This window comes from Anolis sagrei, chromosome 5 (genome assembly GCF_037176765.1).
Source record: "Anolis sagrei isolate rAnoSag1 chromosome 5, rAnoSag1.mat, whole genome shotgun sequence".
Lineage (NCBI taxonomy): Eukaryota > Metazoa > Chordata > Lepidosauria > Squamata > Dactyloidae > Anolis > Anolis sagrei.
In genome coordinates, this window is record NC_090025.1 from 173,238,457 (window position 1) to 173,256,790 (window position 18,334).

The 18,334-nt window shown below is 39.4% G+C and overlaps 2 protein-coding genes across 5 annotated transcripts in view; one reads left to right on the plus strand and one right to left on the minus strand.

Moving 5' to 3' along the window:
• SLC37A3 (solute carrier family 37 member 3) overlaps window positions 1-5,016 on the minus strand; it is a 29,546-nt gene extending 24,530 nt beyond the window's left edge. Inside the window, exon 1 of one of the 3 annotated variants that reach the window (XM_060776845.2) lies at window positions 4,928-5,016. The gene's annotated coding sequence lies outside the window, so the exon portion shown is untranslated. Of the gene's footprint in view, window positions 1-4,895 lie in introns of all 3 variants that reach the window. The other 2 variants (XM_067469247.1, XM_067469246.1) reach the window with 2 other exon arrangements.
• Window positions 5,017-8,690: 3,674 nt separating this feature from the next.
• On the plus strand, window positions 8,691-15,561 carry RAB19 (RAB19, member RAS oncogene family). 2 transcript variants are annotated; one of them, XM_060776843.2, is made up of 4 exons: window positions 8,691-8,870; window positions 11,666-11,894; window positions 12,569-12,752; window positions 13,974-15,561. In XM_060776843.2, the coding sequence occupies exons 2-4, from the start codon at window positions 11,700-11,702 to the stop codon at window positions 14,237-14,239; spliced, it is 645 nt and encodes a 214-aa protein (XP_060632826.2). In that variant the 5' UTR covers window positions 8,691-8,870; window positions 11,666-11,699; the 3' UTR covers window positions 14,240-15,561. The 2 variants fall into 2 exon arrangements, with proteins under 2 accessions (XP_060632826.2, XP_060632827.2); XM_060776844.2 differs by lacking the exon at window positions 8,691-8,870 and adding an exon at window positions 8,880-8,964.
• The last annotated feature ends 2,773 nt before the right edge of the window (window positions 15,562-18,334 follow it).

Below are 18,334 nucleotides of genomic sequence, written 5' to 3' on the forward strand. Positions count from 1 at the left end.
TATTAACTTATAACAAGCCCATAAATTTCATAAAGTTTTCTTATGCAAAGAACATTCCATAGTGGTTTGCCACTACCTTCCTCGAAAATATAGCCTACAGCACCTGACATTCCTTGTACTAATCAGGGCTGGCCTTGCTCAGCTTCCAAGATCAGATGAGATCTGATGCCTCCAGGGTATTTAGGCTATTTAAGCACACTTACTACCTATGCTTGTGGGTTGACTATTCCATTCCTATGAGGAAGTGGAGTTGTAATCCATAAAAACCCATGGCTTACCCATATTTATTAATCTTCTTTTATCTCATTACTGTTCAAGTCTTTTCTGGATATTTATCATGGACCAGTAGCTAGAGGCCTACAATTGGCATTAGTTTACTCCCATATTCAGTATCCCTACCTTAGAGCACTTACAAAATCTAGATAAGGACTGTGGCTGCATTTTTTTTCTTTCTCCTTTTCATCAGCAAAGACAAGTTCAGTGGTTAAGAACCTAAGTTGTGTGCCTTCGTTTCTGATATAGGAAAACCCTACGGTGAATCTATTCAATGTTTTCTTGGCAAAAGTTGTTCTTAGTGGGTTTGCATTTGGACCCCTCTAAGGTTGAGAGAATGTGAACTGTCTAAAATCACCCAATTGATTCCCATGGCTAAGTGTATTCAAACCTGATCTCCAGGGTCCTATTCAAACAGGCAAACTACTATTCCACCCAAATGTTAGCTAAGGGCCCTTCCAGACAGGCCCTATATCCCAGGTATTCTTTTTATTCCAGATTATCTAGCAGTGCAGACTCACATAATCCAGTTAAAAGCAGAAAACCTGGGATCAGATCCTGGAATATAGGACCTGTCTGAAAGGACCCTAAGTCACAGTCTCATTGATTGGCCTTAAGCAGATAACACCAAAATGATTGTATTTTATCTCACTTTTGAAAAGACTACTGAAGTGCTTTGAACACTTGCAATTCTATTTCTTAATATTCTCACAGAGAATACTAGGTGAGCGCCTAGTCAGGATGAATACAGCCCATCTTGTTTCCCTTCCTTTTTCTGGGTTTAAGGCTTGAAAGAATGAGAACAGCACTGGATAACACCCAGAGAGCAATGGAGTGAAGGCAGGGGATGAAAATAAAGGTCAAACAATTGGCATAGATAGCCACTAAATGTAACTTGAGTTTTTTCTCCCGATTTTGAGAGATAAAGGAAACAAGAATATCCTGCTTGTCACAAGACCTTTAGCCATCCATTCAACCATGCAAATCAAAGCACACGGCACACGGTTTCCAAACTAGGTACGGGTAGCCCCTGAGTTACAAACATCCAACTTAAGAAGTTAAGAACTGGGGTGAGGCAACAGGAAGTGAGAGAAATCTATCCCTCAGAAGAGAAATTTACTATTGGAAGAGTTTTCGTGGGGAAAATGTGTCTCCACTGAAGACTTGTTTCCACAACAAGCCACATTTTTCAAAATCCAATTATCACAGGGACAGGAAGTGAAGTGAAATCTTCTGAACAAGGGCACAGAACCACAGGGTGTTGACCTTACCTATGCTATGCAAGGCTAAATAAATGGCCGGAAGTACTACTTAGAAACCAATTCTACTTAAGAACAAACCTACAAAACCTATCTTGTTCATAATTTGGGGACCGCCTGCAATTTATTTTGGCACATAAGCAGGTGTACCTCTCACCCAATAAAATACAAAGCAAATAATTTAAGAATTTGCTACCACCAAAATGAAGGATGTTGTCTTATACAGTTGACCTTCCACGTTTGCAGATTTAATGAAAATGTTCTCTCCAGTAATCTGTAGGTCCTCCAGTGCAAGCTCATAGTCAATTTCCACCAAAACAAAACAAATCCTTGAGAGAAAACCTTTTTAGAAATCTCTACAACATCCAATAGGATTCTGTGGTCAACATCTATTGCAAGTGGACCACAAGGCTGCACTGGAGGACCTAGAGATTGCTAGAAAGAATATTTCTCTAGGCATCTGCAAAGTCTTTCAGGGTATTTCCATGGTCAGTTTCTGCTGGAAGCTGAGAATACAGTCACACTGGAGATGATAAAGTTTTCTAGAGGGATATTCTCTGAGGTTAAAAAAAATAACATCCATTAATTTTGGTTTTTATTTGTGGTCTCTGTTCATATTTTTTCCTAATCCTACCTGAAGATCCCAAGTGCTTCCTCATTCAAGCAGAAACTAGGCCTGGTCCAGCTTAGCTTCCAAATCAGATGAAATCAGTGGTGTTCGAAGTGATAAGGTAACCTTACATGACACTCAAGGTCTGCTGCTTGAGGTGGATGACTCACTCTGCATAGTGATAAGGCTCCCTCTGAAGAGTATTCAGGAACACAAGGCTTTTCAAAGGAATACAGATTACTGCTTCCTTATCAGACTGCCATTGGGAATGTTGAAGGAATTAGCTTTTCACAAGTTAAGACCAATGTCAACATTTCACAGGACAGGCTTTAATACCAAGTCCTCCGGACATCCGTCTTGTCCTATCCTGCCTAGGGCACTGCTATCTCTATAATCAAGTCATTTAAGAATGGCCAAAAGAAAGAAAAGTTTTGTTTTAAACCTGAAAAACAGTTGCAGAACACCTGAATTTGACTCTGGAATGAGCCAGTTCTAAGCAGTCGATGTATTATTTATTTATTATTTATTTGCTTTATTTCTATACCGCATTTTTCAGCCCTTAACAGGCGATGTACCAATGAACAGTCTCAGCATGGCAGACCATCATGAACTACTCATTAAAACATACACAGATTGTATTCTCTCAACCACAAATCTTTGCAGGAAACAAAGGTCTTGCCAGGAACAGTGGAGAAAGCAGTGTTCGTTATATATCTGGTAAACTGCTCTACACACTTCTCAGTAGAATACATGCTTCAGGCATACAATAAGGCTAGAAAATGTGAGGCCCCACAAATGCAGAAGAATTCTACTTCGTCACTGTCCATGCTGAAGGGGGTGACAGAAACTGGTGTCCAACAACATCCAAGAGCCACATTTTCCCAATCCCTGCGGCTCGGTGCGGCTCACAAGAGGCCAAGCCCAACAACATCATAAAAACAACAACAGCAAACAATAAATAACTCAAAAAAGCAAAACAATACAATAATGACACAACACATTTTAAAACATAAGGCAGGGCCAAATGTGAAAGTTTTAAAAGTTAAAAGCTGGGAAGTTTAAATGGGATAGGAGGAATGTTTTGGGAAAGGTGGACGTGCAGACAGTTCTAAATCTCTCATAAAGTGCATTGAGGACATATTGCTTATTCTGGGAAGGCACACTGGAACATCCACGTTTTCAAGCTCCTTCTAAAGACTGCCAGTGTTGGGGCCTGCCTGATGTGCCTGGGGAGGGAGTTCCAGAGTCGCGGGGCCACCACCGAGAAGGCCCTGTCCCTCGTCCCCACCAATCGTGCCTGTGAAACAGGTGGTATCGTGAGCAGGGCCTCACCAGATGAACGAAGAGATCGTGTGGGTTCGTATACAGAAATGCCCCTTAGGATTCTGCTATTATTTTTTCATGTTTTTTTCAAATTATAATCCGGCCCTCCAACAGTTTGAGGGACTGTGATCTGGCCCTCTGTTTAAAAAGTTTGAGGATCCCTGCCCTAGACATTTAAATTATAGAAACACAAAACCATCAGATGGGGAGTGGAGAGAATTCACCCACAAAAGCAAAGAGAGAGGCAGCATGTATAAATATGTGAGAGGAAGCCACAGGGAGGAGGGAGCAAGCTTGTTTTCTGCTTCCTTGGAGACTAGGGACACGGAACAATGGCTTCAAACTACAAGAAAGGAGAATCCATCTGAACACGAGGAAGAACTTCCTGACTGTGAGAGCCGTTCAGCAGTAGAACTCTCTGCCCCGGAGTGTGGTGGAGCCTCCTTCTTTGGAAGCTTTTAAACAGAGGCTGGATGGCCATCTGTCAGGGGTGATTTGAATGCAATATTCCTGCTTCTTGGCAGGGGGTTGGACTGGATGGCCCATGAGGTCTCGTCCAACTCTTTGATTCTATGATTCTAAGGAAGCCAGCCTGTGATTATGTTCTCTCGCTTTAAAATTACAAGTGGCAGGACCCAATTTATGTCAATGAGAAGAAGGAAGGAACACAAGCTCCTGATCTTATCTTGGAACAGAAGCCTGGTTGATGAGATTTACAGGCTGCCCATAAATCAGCCCAACCACTTACCAGGAGGACAATGCCAGGAGCGTGAAGCCTGTTGCTTTTGACAGGGTTGTGATACTCCAGAAACAAAAATATTTCCTTACAAGAAGCAAGTGCCACTGGTTCATACCAGTCAGGCACAAGGAAACAGCTGGGAGGAGACATTCCACGTAGATATATAAAATCCAACATTATCTGATTTATGGAGGTACATTTTAGTGCATGCATGGGCCAATTTGGGCCTTCCGGGTGTTTTGGACTTCAACTCCCACCATTCCTAACAGCCTCAGGCCCCTTGCAAAGCAAGGGGCCTGAGGCTGTTAGGAATGGTGGGAGTTGAAGTCCAAAACACCTGGAAGGCCCAAATTGGCCCATTACTTGATTTAAAGAGTGAAGGAGGAGGGAGGCCACTGATCCAGCTGCTACGTGGCAATAGGGTGACAGAAAAGGCAGCCAAAGGGAGGCAGAAAGAGGCAGCCAAAGAGCTGAGGATGGAAGAGGGCCTCGACACGACACGGATCAAGCCACACGTCTGAACTGGGAGACCCAGAAAGAACTAGAGAGAGAGGGGAGGGGGGGGGAGAAAAAGAAAAAGCCTTCCCAGAGCAAATCAAACAAAGAGAGAGAGAGGCGAAGGCAGTAAGGCCTGGTCGTCCCAAAAGGAAGCCCCCCTCCCTTCATTCCTTCCTTCCTTCCTCTCACTCACTCACTCAGCCGCCTGCCACGAACGCCGCTCACCTGCCCGCATTTCCAAGGCAACTTCCAGGAAGTCACGTGACCTCCTCGCTTGGCACTTCCGAGCCTCTCCCTCCTCCCAGTTCTCTCAATCTCTCTTTCTCTCGCGCGCGAAGCATGCTGGGAGTTGTAGGCTGAAGATTAAGCAGTGGGCGGGGCCCATCGAGAGACACTCTCAGAGCGGAGTGGGCGGAGCCAAAGGGAGCCTGTGTATACGTCTAGGGATATGTATGTGTGTGTATGTGTATATATATACACACACACACACACATATAAAAAGAGAGAATATATGCGTATGTTATACACACACACAATATATAAAATACACATACTCAAACAAATATATACAGCTTTGTGTGTGTGTATATAATACACAAAACCCTGTATACCATTTGATTAGCCAAGTGTGTGTGTACACATACACATATATATATACACATACACACACACACATTTATATATATATATATATATATCTTAGGCCTGTGTAACGCATGGTTCTAAAGTACTTATAAAACTAAAGTTCACTTCTGGTGGTGAAAATTTCCAAACTCTTTTAACAAAACTCTCAAAATGGCAGTTCCTAATTGGTTCAGTCTTAAAAATCGCCAATAATGAAATAATAATTCAATTTTGAAAGATTTGTTAGAGTTCTGAAATTTTCACCACCAGAACTTTAATTTTGTAACTACTTTAGAACCATTGAGTTTCCTGAGGGCTGAGAAAAGCCGTATATAAATAAAGTAAATAAAATAAATAAATAAATTTAAAAGCATGGATTGCCCAGGCCTAATATATATTTATAAATATATATATAAAAAGAGAGAATATATGCGTATGTTATACACACACACACAATATATATATAAAACACACACACTCACAAACAAATATATACAGCTTTGTGTGTGTGTGTGTGTGTATATATAATATACACAAAAACATGTATACCATTTGATTATCCAAGTGTGTGTGTGTATTACACATGCACAAACATATGTGTATCATTTGATTAGCTTTGTGTATATACATATTTCACACACATACATATGTATATTATTTAATTAGCTATGTGTGTGTGTGTGTATGTGTGTGTGTATATATATTATATATAAGCCATGTATGTGTATGCATATATATGTGTGTTGTGTGTGTGTGTGCCATATATATATATACACACACAAACATATGTATACGATTTGATTAGCCAAACATTTATATACACACGCACACACACACTTGGCTAATCAAATGATGTGCATATCTTTGTGTGTGTGCTTGTGTGTTTCTCTCTGTGTATACACACACACACACACTTGGCTAATCAAATAGTATACATATGTTTGTGTGTGTGTATTTTATATACATATATATATATATATCAACACATATACTTGGCTAATCAAATCATATATATAATACATAATTGTGTGGGTGTTATATATACACACACACACACACATATATATATGACACACATTTTGTAATATATATACACACACATATACACATAAACAGGGCAGGCCAAAAGTCACAAAGGAGTCTCTCTCTTTAATAACTTTGGAAATAATTTTACATTTAATATAATTTCAAATTAAAAACAAAAAATAAAGAAGTTATTAAATATCAAAGACCACTCTCTCCATATATAATACATACATTTAAGAATCTCAGTGAAAGGCTAGATAACATTGTTATAGACACTCATTTTCGGGGTCTCCTATTCTCATGGTGATACTTGTGTGTGTGACTATTTAAATATAATTCCATATAAATATTTTATGTGTGCGCGCATGTGTATACACACACATATATATACACACATGCATGTACTGTATATACATACACTTGCAAATTCTGCTGGAAGTCTGAACAAGCTGCTATACACACTCCTTTTTGGAGTCGCCTATTTCCTTTTTAGACCTCTTCTACACAGCCATATAAAATTTAGATCATCGTCTTTGATAATCTGGATTATATGGCAGTCTTAAAGGCCTCAGACTTACAAATATATACCCTAAAGATATATTAAAAATGAGCTCCTGATGTTATTATTGCCACATTTTCTTGCCCTGTCCCTTTAAGCAAAGAAAACTAACAGGTGGAACATTTCCAGATGTTGAGATTTAGTCCTGGGGGTGCTACACCTGATGCTTTTCTGATTATGTGCCATTAAAAAAGAAGAGACCTTCAGCAATCATACCATTCAATCAGTTTATAACCCATCTTATTACTAGACAGTTGTAGCTATGTATGTCGTGAGGAAGAATGAGCTAAACCTACAGTGTATGGAAAGAAGGTGAAGCTGGATCATTCATGGTTTCTGCTGCTAGCCTTGAACAATGGTTTGCTCTTGAAATCTGTATGATGTCAAGAACTGGTTAACAGTTTGATATTTTCTCTTTTTCCGTGCAGTTTGGTGAACTTTATTGACTCCGTCTGTTATTTACTAATTTTATTAACTTTATTTTAATAATAATAATAATAATAATAATTAAATTTTAATATTTTAATATTTTAATTAAGTATGTTTTCATTATATATATATATATATATATATATATATATATATATAATATTTGTTTAATTTAATGCATTTATTTATTTATCATTTATTTATTAATGCATTGCTGTGTTTTACTTACTATCATGTAACAAAATTCAAAAAAAATTGTGCTCCTGGTTATGCCCTGTTTAATTATATGGTACTAACTTTGAGAGTAGTTGTTATACTCCAGATACTTTATTTTTGTCGCTGCCACAAACTGTGTTAAATTGGTTGCGACTTTATGAGATATTCATTGACTATAGCAAAATGTACTGCAGGATGTCTGACAAAAACAAAGTTTTTGCAGTTTAATAAACAATTTTCATGAGTTAATGATCGAACTAATTAGGAAAGGACATATATAACCCAGAAACATAAATTGTGTTGCTTATTATTATTACTATTATTAATATGTGCCCTGGCTCAATGGAAGTTGTAGTTCAGTGAGGCACCAGCCCTCTTCAGTAGAAAGGGCTAAAGACCTTGTAAAACGTCACCTCCCGTGCTTCTTAATATTGACCCATTGCCGTGGTATCAAACTGCATTAATTCTACCCTAAGACAAGAATGAGAAATGCCCTTTTCTCCTACATAAATCTCATAACTAAAATAAGGCTAGGAATCCCAAGAGCAAAATAATAATAATAATAATAATAATAATAATAATAATAAAGATTTAGCTGAACGCTTTCTTCTTCCTACAATCAATCCTCCTATATTAGCTTGTTTATATAGTTTAATGTTTTTTTCTCAAGTTTACAACTTGAAATTGTTGAAATTCCTTACATGGTTTTATCTGTTTGATTTCAAAATAAAAGGGTAACATCAAAATATTGGCAATATAGAGCTAAACTGAATTGCTATTCTAAGTAATTCAATGGGTTTTTGTGTCTACTAAGCAACAGAATTCAATGGGTCTTTCTGTTAGATTAGTAGAGACCAGGCATGAGCAAACTTTGACCCAGCAGGTGTTTTGGACTTCAACTCCCACAATTCTAACAGCTTGTTAGGACTTGTGGAAGTCGAAGTCCAAAATACCTGGTGAGCTAAAGTTTGCCCATGCTTGATACAGACAGTTTTGCATCTTAGTTGCACAAGAGAATAAACTCGACTGAACTCTTTGGAACTTCCTTCAAAGCCAACAATGTGTTGTGCTGCATTTTGTTCCGACAATGCGGCCCTCCGAGTCACATCATTTCCTTTACCCAAGTGATAATGATCCTCGCTAGGAAGTGGTTTAATGTCTGGTGTTTTGCTCTCACTCTGCTGTGAAGCAAGGCTTGGGTTTCACAAGCAGGAGGCAGGAAGACTTTGACCTTGTGGGACTACGTTTCCCATCAGGCAGCAAGAAAGTCAAGGTGGGAGGAGAATAGCAAGAGCCTTCTACCTGTTCAGGCAGGTAAGAGATGTCAAGGGGAGGGTGACGAGCCGGCGAAACAAACTTTGCCGTTGAGATGCCCAGGTTCCTTTCTTCTGGCACTTCTTATGCGATGGTCTGTGCTGAGGGATATTAATGTTTCACCATGTCGATCAATGATTGCCTCCTTTAAGGTTCCAGGGCAGGAAAGTTTTACAAAGGCAGGTAGCTGGAAACAGGAATGGCAAGGTGGAGAGATAATGATGGCTTCACTGTTTGCGGCCTGTTGATAACAGGGGAGCGATTTTCTCTGTGTGTCTTGTTTGCCGGGGGCTGGAAAATAGATAGTTGACTTTCCAGGCGATAAACACACAAAAAGGATCACATGAAGAAATGGGGCTGAAAATCCATTCTCTTTGTGCACCCTTCTGATGTATTTATTCTCTCTTTCCATGGTCTTTGAGCACAAAAAAATAATATCCTATTTGGGGAGGAAACAGTTTTGTGCAATTTCTCATTGATCCTCGTTCTTAAAATTTTGAGAGCATATTGTTTTTCCACCGGGATACTATGGATTATATTACAATGGGGAATGTGTTTGTTAAAAATGCTATGATAAGGAATTCTTTTGCAGGCTTAACATCCTATTTGAACCAGAAGTGTTTTGGATTTCATTTTTAAAAAGATTTTGGAATATTTGTACTTACATTTATGCACATGATGAGATACCTTGGAGATGGGATCTAAGTGTAAACACACATTTCATTTGTTTCATGTACACACCTTATATACATTATGTTTGTTTATACCCCACTGTTTCTCTCCACAAGGTGACGAAGCAGCAATTTTATAGTTTGGAGGCAATTATATTCCATATTTTTATACTATTGTGTGTAAAATGAAATTTGTGTAGAAGAACTAGTTCAGTTATCCAAATATATAATTCTATAACTTCTTAGACCCCATCTACACTACTATATAAATTCCAGATGATCTGCTTTGAACAATGCCATATAATCCAGTTCAAAGCAGATAATCTGGATTTTATATGGCAGTGTAGATGGGGCCTAAGTGTCTCCTTTTTTCATTCCATCTTTCATTTTAGATACTAGTAGCATTTGAATACTTTTCCTAAAGAAAGGTAAGGAGCAGTTCAGAGAGCCTTTCTGCAAGAATCTGGGAATTGACCGCACTATAGTATACTTGAGTTAATTGTTATGGGGAATCTGGACAATCCAATTTAACCCCCACTATCGTATATACCCAAGCCTAATGTGCCATCGAATCTATGCACCTCAATTTTCAAAACCCCCAAACCAAAAAAAGTATTTGCTGCTGAATGCAATGCCCAGCAGCAAAAAAGTGTGCCCTTTGTAATTTGATCCAAAAAAGTGCGTATTTCAGTCCTGCCTGCTTCGTGCTAGAGCACCAAAGCTTCCAGCAATGGAAAAGAAAGCCTTGGGACGTATCTATGCTGTAGAATGAATCCACTTTAACTGCCCTGGCTCAACGCTATAGAGTCATGGGCTCCACAAGGTCTTGAGCCTTCTCTGCCAAAGAAGGTTAGCACCTCACCAAACTACAAATCCCAGGTTTGCACAGCATTGAACCATGCCAATGAAATTAGAGATGATGCTTCTCAAAGCGAAGCTCCGGGTGCTCCTGAAGCAGCTTTCCCTTTGTGCTTTGACTTGGCACAAAGAGTACCATATTGTGCTAAGCTAATGCACACTCTAATTTTGGCAAGGGAATTTAGCCAAAAAAAGGTGAGCATTAGATTTTGAGTAAATAGGGTCTTTTTTTCAACTGACAGTTCAAACCTCTTCTAATGCAATTCACCCAATGGTTTACCAGTAGATTTTTCTCTATCTTCTGCTCACCTATCCCCTAGTTTTCTATAAATGTTGATTGACAAGTTCTCTAAGGTTTGACAAAAGTACCTGTACTAGAACTGATGTCTGTCTTCCTAAAAACAAGTTTGGGTTTTTTTTTCTGTGTCAAGAGCAACTTGAGAATCTGCAAGTCACTTCTGGTGTGAGAGAATTGGCCATCTGCAAAGATGTTTCCTAGGGAATGCCTGAATGTTTTGATGTTTTACCATCCTTGTGGGAGGTTTCTCTCATGTCCCCGCACGGGCAGCTGGAGCTGACAGAGGGAGCTCATCCACACTCTCCCCAGATTCGAACCTCTAATCTGTCGGTCTTCAGTCCTGCCAGGGGCTCCTTCAAAACATGTTAAAAAGGCAATTAATATCTGTGGTTGCTGAATTATAGCTACCTAGTTGATTGACTTGTAGAACCTTTTGGTTCTCTTCTTATTCTATCCATGCTTTCACCATTCATCTGTTATTCCATCATGAACAAATTTTTGAAGATTTTAAAAAAATCTTGACAAACCAAATCTCTCAAATGTTTTTTTGTTGTAGGTCCCAAACTAAAAAGCCAGTTTTTCCTGATACCTGGCTTCAGTGAGTTGGGGAATTTAGCAATAAACAAGATGAGTGTAAACAGGGGAGATTCAAGTTGCCACAGTTTCGTAATTATGAGATCCAGATCTGTGCTGATCGGTTGAAACATTTCCACTGCCATCACCTTCACTACTCACCTATTCAGTGAAACTTTCCATCGGCTTTAACAGTAAAACCTGATTACATTCATGCTTTTTAAAAATAGAACAAAAGTGTGACATGCAGGAAATACCAATTTTCTTTCTGTGCATTATGTACCACATGTAAGGGCTTCTCGGGGAACCAAAGCCCTTAAACATGTTATGAGGTTCTTTTCTTTAGTTGCTTGGTTCTTCTTTGCACTCAGTTTCTTTCTCTGCTTTTAATCCAGAACCAAGTCAAGGAATTTGTCAGGAAGCAGGATCATGGCTTTCTCTGACACAGAGGTGGATGAGGACTTTGACTACTTGTTCAAGATCATTCTGATTGGAGACTCGAATGTGGGAAAGACCTGCGTAGTCCATCGGTTCAAGTCAGGACAATACCATACAAAGCAACAGAATACTATTGGGGTAGACTTCACAGTGCGTCCACTTGAGATCGATGGCAAAAAGGTCAAGGTAAGTGATATAGTTTTCTATGAGAACAATGGGAAGTCATCTTCATGCCCCACAGTATTTCAGAGAAAATTCCCAAAAAAGTATATCAAAGCTCCATCCTTTGTTACTGCGCATCTCTGAAAGCTTTATTCAGCGTGCCAGATTCTTTCATTTTGCACTTTTCCATCTTCCAGCAACACAAAAACTTAGAGGGAACAGTGGGTTGTTGTGAGTTTTCCGGGCTGTTTTGTATATTTTATTTTATAAAAATAGGTTTTAATATGTATCTTTTATCTTTTATATGTATCTTATATTTATACTGTACATTTAAATATGCGTATTTGTGGATTATTACAATATTTGTGTGGTTAATTATTCTGTAACCGGCCTCAAGACACAAGGAGAGGTAAGAAATAAAACTATTATTATTATTATTATTATTATTATTATTAAAAATAGAAACTGAAAATGAGAAACTGGGACATTTTTAAATTACTTAAAAAGTGGGATAGCAGAGGATTATTTTAGATTCCTCTATTAAATCAGGGCAGTTGAAGAAAACATGATTTTTCCAAGTGGGGCTAGAAAGGACATGGCATTTGCTACTTGGGTTCAAGCAGCTAAATAAGTTGAATGAGTCGTGTGTATTTATGTATACATGAAAGAAAGCTTCATTTTAACATTTTCCTTTTCAGATACAGGTGTGGGATACAGCTGGCCAAGAACGCTTCCGGACAATAACCCAAAGTTATTATCGTAGTGCCCATGGGGCTATCCTTGCCTATGATATGACCAGACAGTCCACTTTTGAATCTATTCCTCATTGGATTCATGAGATTGAAAAATTCGGTGCCGCTAATCTGGTTCTAATGTTGATTGGTAAGTGCTGAAGTCTAATATCCAGAGTAAACATTGCCATAGTTCTGCCTTCCCCAACACAATGGCCAGAGAACCAAAAGATCAGGCTTGGCTCTATCATTAGGGAAAGTGTAGCAATAGCAGGATTGCTGACCGACAGGTCAGCAATAAGAATCTGGGGAGAGCAGGTTGAGCTCCCTCTGTCACCACCAGCTCCCCATGCGGGGTCATGAGAGAAGCTTCCCACAAGGATGGTAAAACATCAAAACATCCGGGCATCCCCTGGGCAGATGGCCAATTCTCTCACACCAGAAGCAACGTGCAGCTTTTCAAGTCTCTCCTGACACACAAAAATGTAGCAGGATGTCTTCAGTTGGATTTGGAAAAAGACGTTGAAGAACTTGTACACAAACTCAAGGAGAGCTTTTTTCCTCAATTGTGAGAACACTTACTAGGAGGTGTATGCTGTTGTATGTTATATGAGTTAATTCTAATCCAAACTGTTTTAGAAGAATATTTTTAGGGCATTTAGAATTTTAAACAGTTCACCAATCCAAATGCTGAATTTAGCCAATCAAACACAGGAATTGTTGGAACTCTTCAAAATGCTGACTTTTGAACAATTTGCTTATTTGGAAACAAAGGCATTAAGGAAGAGAAGAAAGGGTACATTTTGAGCAAAACAGCTACTACGACAATACTGTTGATGCTAGATGGCTTTCTTGCTTGTTTTTATTGTGTTGCCTTTGTTCCAAGAAACTCAAAGAGAAAGACATGGTGATGCTCTGTACTTTTATCCTCTCAGCAATCTCTACTTAGTCACAGAGAGAGAAAGTAACTGGCCTCAAGGTCAGCCAGTGAACATCATCAACAAGGGTGATTCAAACCCAGGTCATTCCAGTCCTCGTTCAACACTAATCTGTGGATTGGAATCATGCAACCATCCATATGTTTTGGAATAGCAACTCCCAGCATTTCTCACCATTGACTGGGTGGCTAAGCTGGTGGTGGCTGCAACCCAACAACATCTGGTGGCTGCATAATTTCCATCCCTGCTCTAATCTTTACGCTTAGTTCTTTATAGTAATTATGTTTTATTTGATACCATTAACAGGTGTTTATGTGTTATGACATGAACTGCCTTGTCAATGAGGCTCTTGAGTCTGGTTCATCATTGTCTTACTAACTTAATTTGTCTGCAATGTTATTGGAAGTCTGAAATGTTTCTAATCCAATTCAAAGGGAACAAAGCGGATGAAGCAGACAAGAGGCAAGTGCTGTTTGAAGATGCTTGCACACTAGCCGAGAAGCATGGGCTTTTAGCTGTGCTGGAGACGTCAGCCAAGGAGGCCCAAAACGTCGACGAGGTCTTCTCACTGATGGCCAAAGAGCTGATAGCCAGGAATACCTTACAGCTCCATGGAGAGAGCAGTCCTCTCGAGAACATCCATTTGGACACCCGACCAATAATAGCCAGTCAGGCTGAGAGCTCCAGTTGCTCCTGTTGATGAAATGCTCTGTGGGGGGAAATACCACTAGCATATTTCCAGAGGCCTACACTAACATAAGAAGATTCTTCCTTCTAGCCTTGCGTTTGCTGTATTTTTCAACTATACAGTTTTGGCATAATGCCCTTCTCCTGAAGCAAACACTTCTTTTTCTTTTGATGGTCCAAGAAGGTTGCAGTGGCCTTTGTCTCAATGCAACTTTTCAGCTGAAGAGGAAAACGTCTGTTGGAAACTGTGAGAAACTATCCTTGGAAAAGAACAATGGATCCCTCTGACAGAAGCAGGTGGATGTTTTTCAGCCTCCGTTAAGAGCTGTCCTGTTCGGTTTCTACTGGTTTCCTCCAGTGACAATGGAGAAAATTAGAAGTTTAGCTCTTAGACATTGTGACGTATTTCTTTTATATTATAGTTCAAAGGGTTACTGATGTCAATTGATGAAACTAATGTGGTTAAATATTAAATAGCAGTTTTGAATGTCTGCAGTTGATTTTTACTGGCTTGTCAGTTGACGTAGGATTTACTCTACCTCCAGAAGCTAGTGATTATGGGGGACTTAATGCATGTGTTCTACTTTGTTTTCCTGTTCTGACTTTGTACAGTCCCAGCACTAGAAGTGAATGTCTGTGATGGTAAAGTTTTATTTTCTTTGAAATTAAAACACTTGACTGATGTTATTAAATCTGAATTTAATAACCTATAAAGATTGCAAACCACAAAAGGGATCAACATTTAGAAATACTGAAAAGGCAGCTGCCAAGATGACTGTTTGTTGCAGATGCAAGAGAACTTGAGGCATGGAAATGACACATCATAACAGGCTGTGTTACCTGTAATATGTTACTTTCTGAAATGACAGGAACATAATTATTGCCCCACCAGACTGCAAAAACGTAACAACTGACAAGTTTGTGTTTCCAGTATAAGCAATGTTTAGTTCTTACCCCAGAACATTGTTTTTGAGGATTTGTTTGATCATTCTTGTGTTTTAAAGTGCCTTTTTAAAAAATTTAAATGGTGATTAACAGGACTCACTTTAAAAAATCACAAGTAACACATTACTACTTAACATAACACTCCAAACACTGTAGCAATTGATTTTCCCATGCTAGAGTAATGGCTTTTAATATTATCAATATGAGTGTAGGATGTTTTCTGCACCCATTATTTTGAAAAATGTTGTGAAATGCTTGTACAGATTTTGATGCTAGACATTCATGGAAAGGTGGTGCATGCTTTTCTTTGTTAATGGAAGGGATAAATCTTGTTCATGGTGGGTTCAATCCAGACAGTCGTACTTACAATAAAATCTTTTAATCGTGTTAGCCATGACTAAATTGAATCTTTTGACTTCTTTTGACTTCTAGCCAGTCTTCTAGTTCTTGGTTGTTTGCTATTTCCTCTGTTTTGCACACTCTGGGAAGCTTTTGTTGTTTATTCGTTCAGTCACTTCAGACTCTTTGTGACCTCATGGACCAGCCCACGCCAGAGCTCCGTGTTTGTTGTCTTCATGCCCAGCTCCTTCAAGGTCAAACCAGTGACTTCAAAGATAACATCCATTCATCTTGCCCTTAGCTGGCCCCCTTTCTCCTTCCATTTTCCCCAGCATCATTATTTTTTCTAAGGTTTCCTGTCTTCTCATTATGTGGCCAAAGTACTTCACCTTTGCCTCTAATATCCTTCCCTCCAGTTGGACATAATTTTCTGGCGTATGCACTGGTTGATCTTCTCGTGGTCTAAGTCATTCTCAGATTTTTCCTCCAACACCACAGTTCAAAAGTGTTTATCTTCCTTTGCTCAGTCTTCCTTATGGTCCAGCTATTGCATCCATAGGTTACTACAGGGAATACCATTGCTTTAACTATGCGGACCTTCATTGCCAGTGTGACGTCTCTACCCTTCACTATTTTATTGAGATTGGTCATTGCTTTCCTCCCAAGAAGTAAATGTCTTCTGAGTTCTGGGAAGCTAAGTAATTGGAAATAATTCTACTAATAACATCTCCCGTTTTTACAGGAAGGGGAGTCCCTCTTTATGCATGGGATTTTTATTATTATGAAGCCAGTTGGGAGGAATCTTAAAGACATGAAGCAAAGGCTTAAATATTCAGCCACACTCAAATGTGACTTGCTCAGTCCAGAATCATCTTCAGCATGGAATGTTTATTGTACACTGTTCCTGACTCTAGATGTTTGTGATTTAAGCAAACGTGTACTATTACTCATTCCTTTCAAGAGAGAAAAAGAAAAAAGGGAATTTGTTACTCCAATATTCAAAAGCTCAACAAAGTGAAGGAATGCCTTTAAGTTGTATTGATCTGCTGTGATACAGGTGGAAAGCATCAAACAAAAGCAGCTCTTCTTTTAGGAGCCCCTGGTGGCGCAATGGGTTAAACTCTTGTGCCAGCAGGACTGAAGACCGACAGGTCAGAGGTTTGAAACCCATGAGCGCAGATGAGCTCCCTCTGTCAGCTCCAGCTCCCCATATGGGGACATGAGAGAAGCCTCCCACAAGGATGGTAAAACATCAAAACATCTGGGCATCTCCTGGGCAACGTTCTTGCAGACAGCCAATTCTCTCACACCTGACATGGAAAAAAGTTCTTATTTTTATGAGATGTATCTTACAAAGGGCCCTCCTGGTGGAACAGTGGATTAAACTGCTGAATTTGCTGACCAAAAGGTTGGTGGTTCGAATCCAGGGAAGGGGGTGAGCTCCTGCTGTTAGCCCCACCTTCTGCCAACCTAGCAGTTCGAAAACATGCAAATGTGAGATCCAATCGGTATTGTTTCTGTGGGAAGGTAACAGCATTCCATGCAGTCATGCTGGCCACATGACCTTGGAGGTGTCTACGGACAATGCTGGTTCTTCGGCTTAGAAATGGAGAAGAGAATTACTCCCCAGAGTCGGACACGACGACTTAATCTCAGGGGAAACATTTACCTTTACTATCTTATAAAGAGAAGGTGCAATTTTGGTTGTACCTGAGTTCTGTTACCACTGCAGCAGTATTGTTGAGGGAGTTGAACTAGACACAAGTATTTTCAATTGCTATCTAGAAATTGCCATGGGATGGCTGCTCTTGCAGAAGTCCAAATACTTAGAATTACATTCCCCATTACTTTCTAAACTGGTAGCAAAAATGTCCACAACATTGTTTTTAAAAGCATTTAACAACATAAAGCTTTGATAAAACAACTGGACAAGAATATCATATTTAAATCAGGGAGCATAACACCCCTCCTGAAAAACCCTCAGCAATTAGTTGTCAAATCATGCTTGAATAAAACAGTATTTGACTTTTAAAGAGCTTATTTTAAGTGGGAGTCCCTCTTTATGCATGAGTGCTACAACTAGTGATGAACATGAGCAACTGCCTTCTTCGACAGACCTTTGTGTCTGTAGCTGAATTCCTTCTAAACTTTATTTGGCTCCAGAATCAAGTAGCCAACTGAACAGCTGCCAGTTTTGCCATTCATTATAGAACTCTCCAAGCTTAGCGCTTGAGTTATTGCTGTTTCCCCTGGCTCTGAAATATCTTGGAGGTGTTGGGATTCCTCCCATACTATATTTGTTATGCTCCTGCCACACACAGATTAAACCATTTGGCACATCATCTGGGTTGGCACCAATGAAGCTGACAATTGGAAGCAGGAAGTGACCATGCCTCACTGCACATACGTAGAAGGCATTTCCCAATTCACTTCAATGAAGTTCTCATGCAAGAGAGCTACCACGAAAGGCAGGGCACACGTTTCTTAAATGTGCACCGAGAATTCTTGACACAAGTAAATCAAATTGGATGCCCTGCCTCACTTTTGCACAGGATTCAGGCTCAAATCTGCCACTGAAATCTACATTGATTATAAAGGGTTGCATTCTCTCCTTCATTTCCACATGTTGCCTTCTAATTCTTGCTTAAAGGTCATCTATCAAGGTGTGTAGGACATTGGAGAAAAGCATTTAAAACAAATCCCTACAAAGGTGCTCCAAATATTGTATGCCAACAAACAAGTCATTTGTTAGTGATTGGCAGACCACCACTAGAAGCCAGACATTTTTTTGGTAGTGTTGTAAAAATTGCCATGTTCTTAAAAT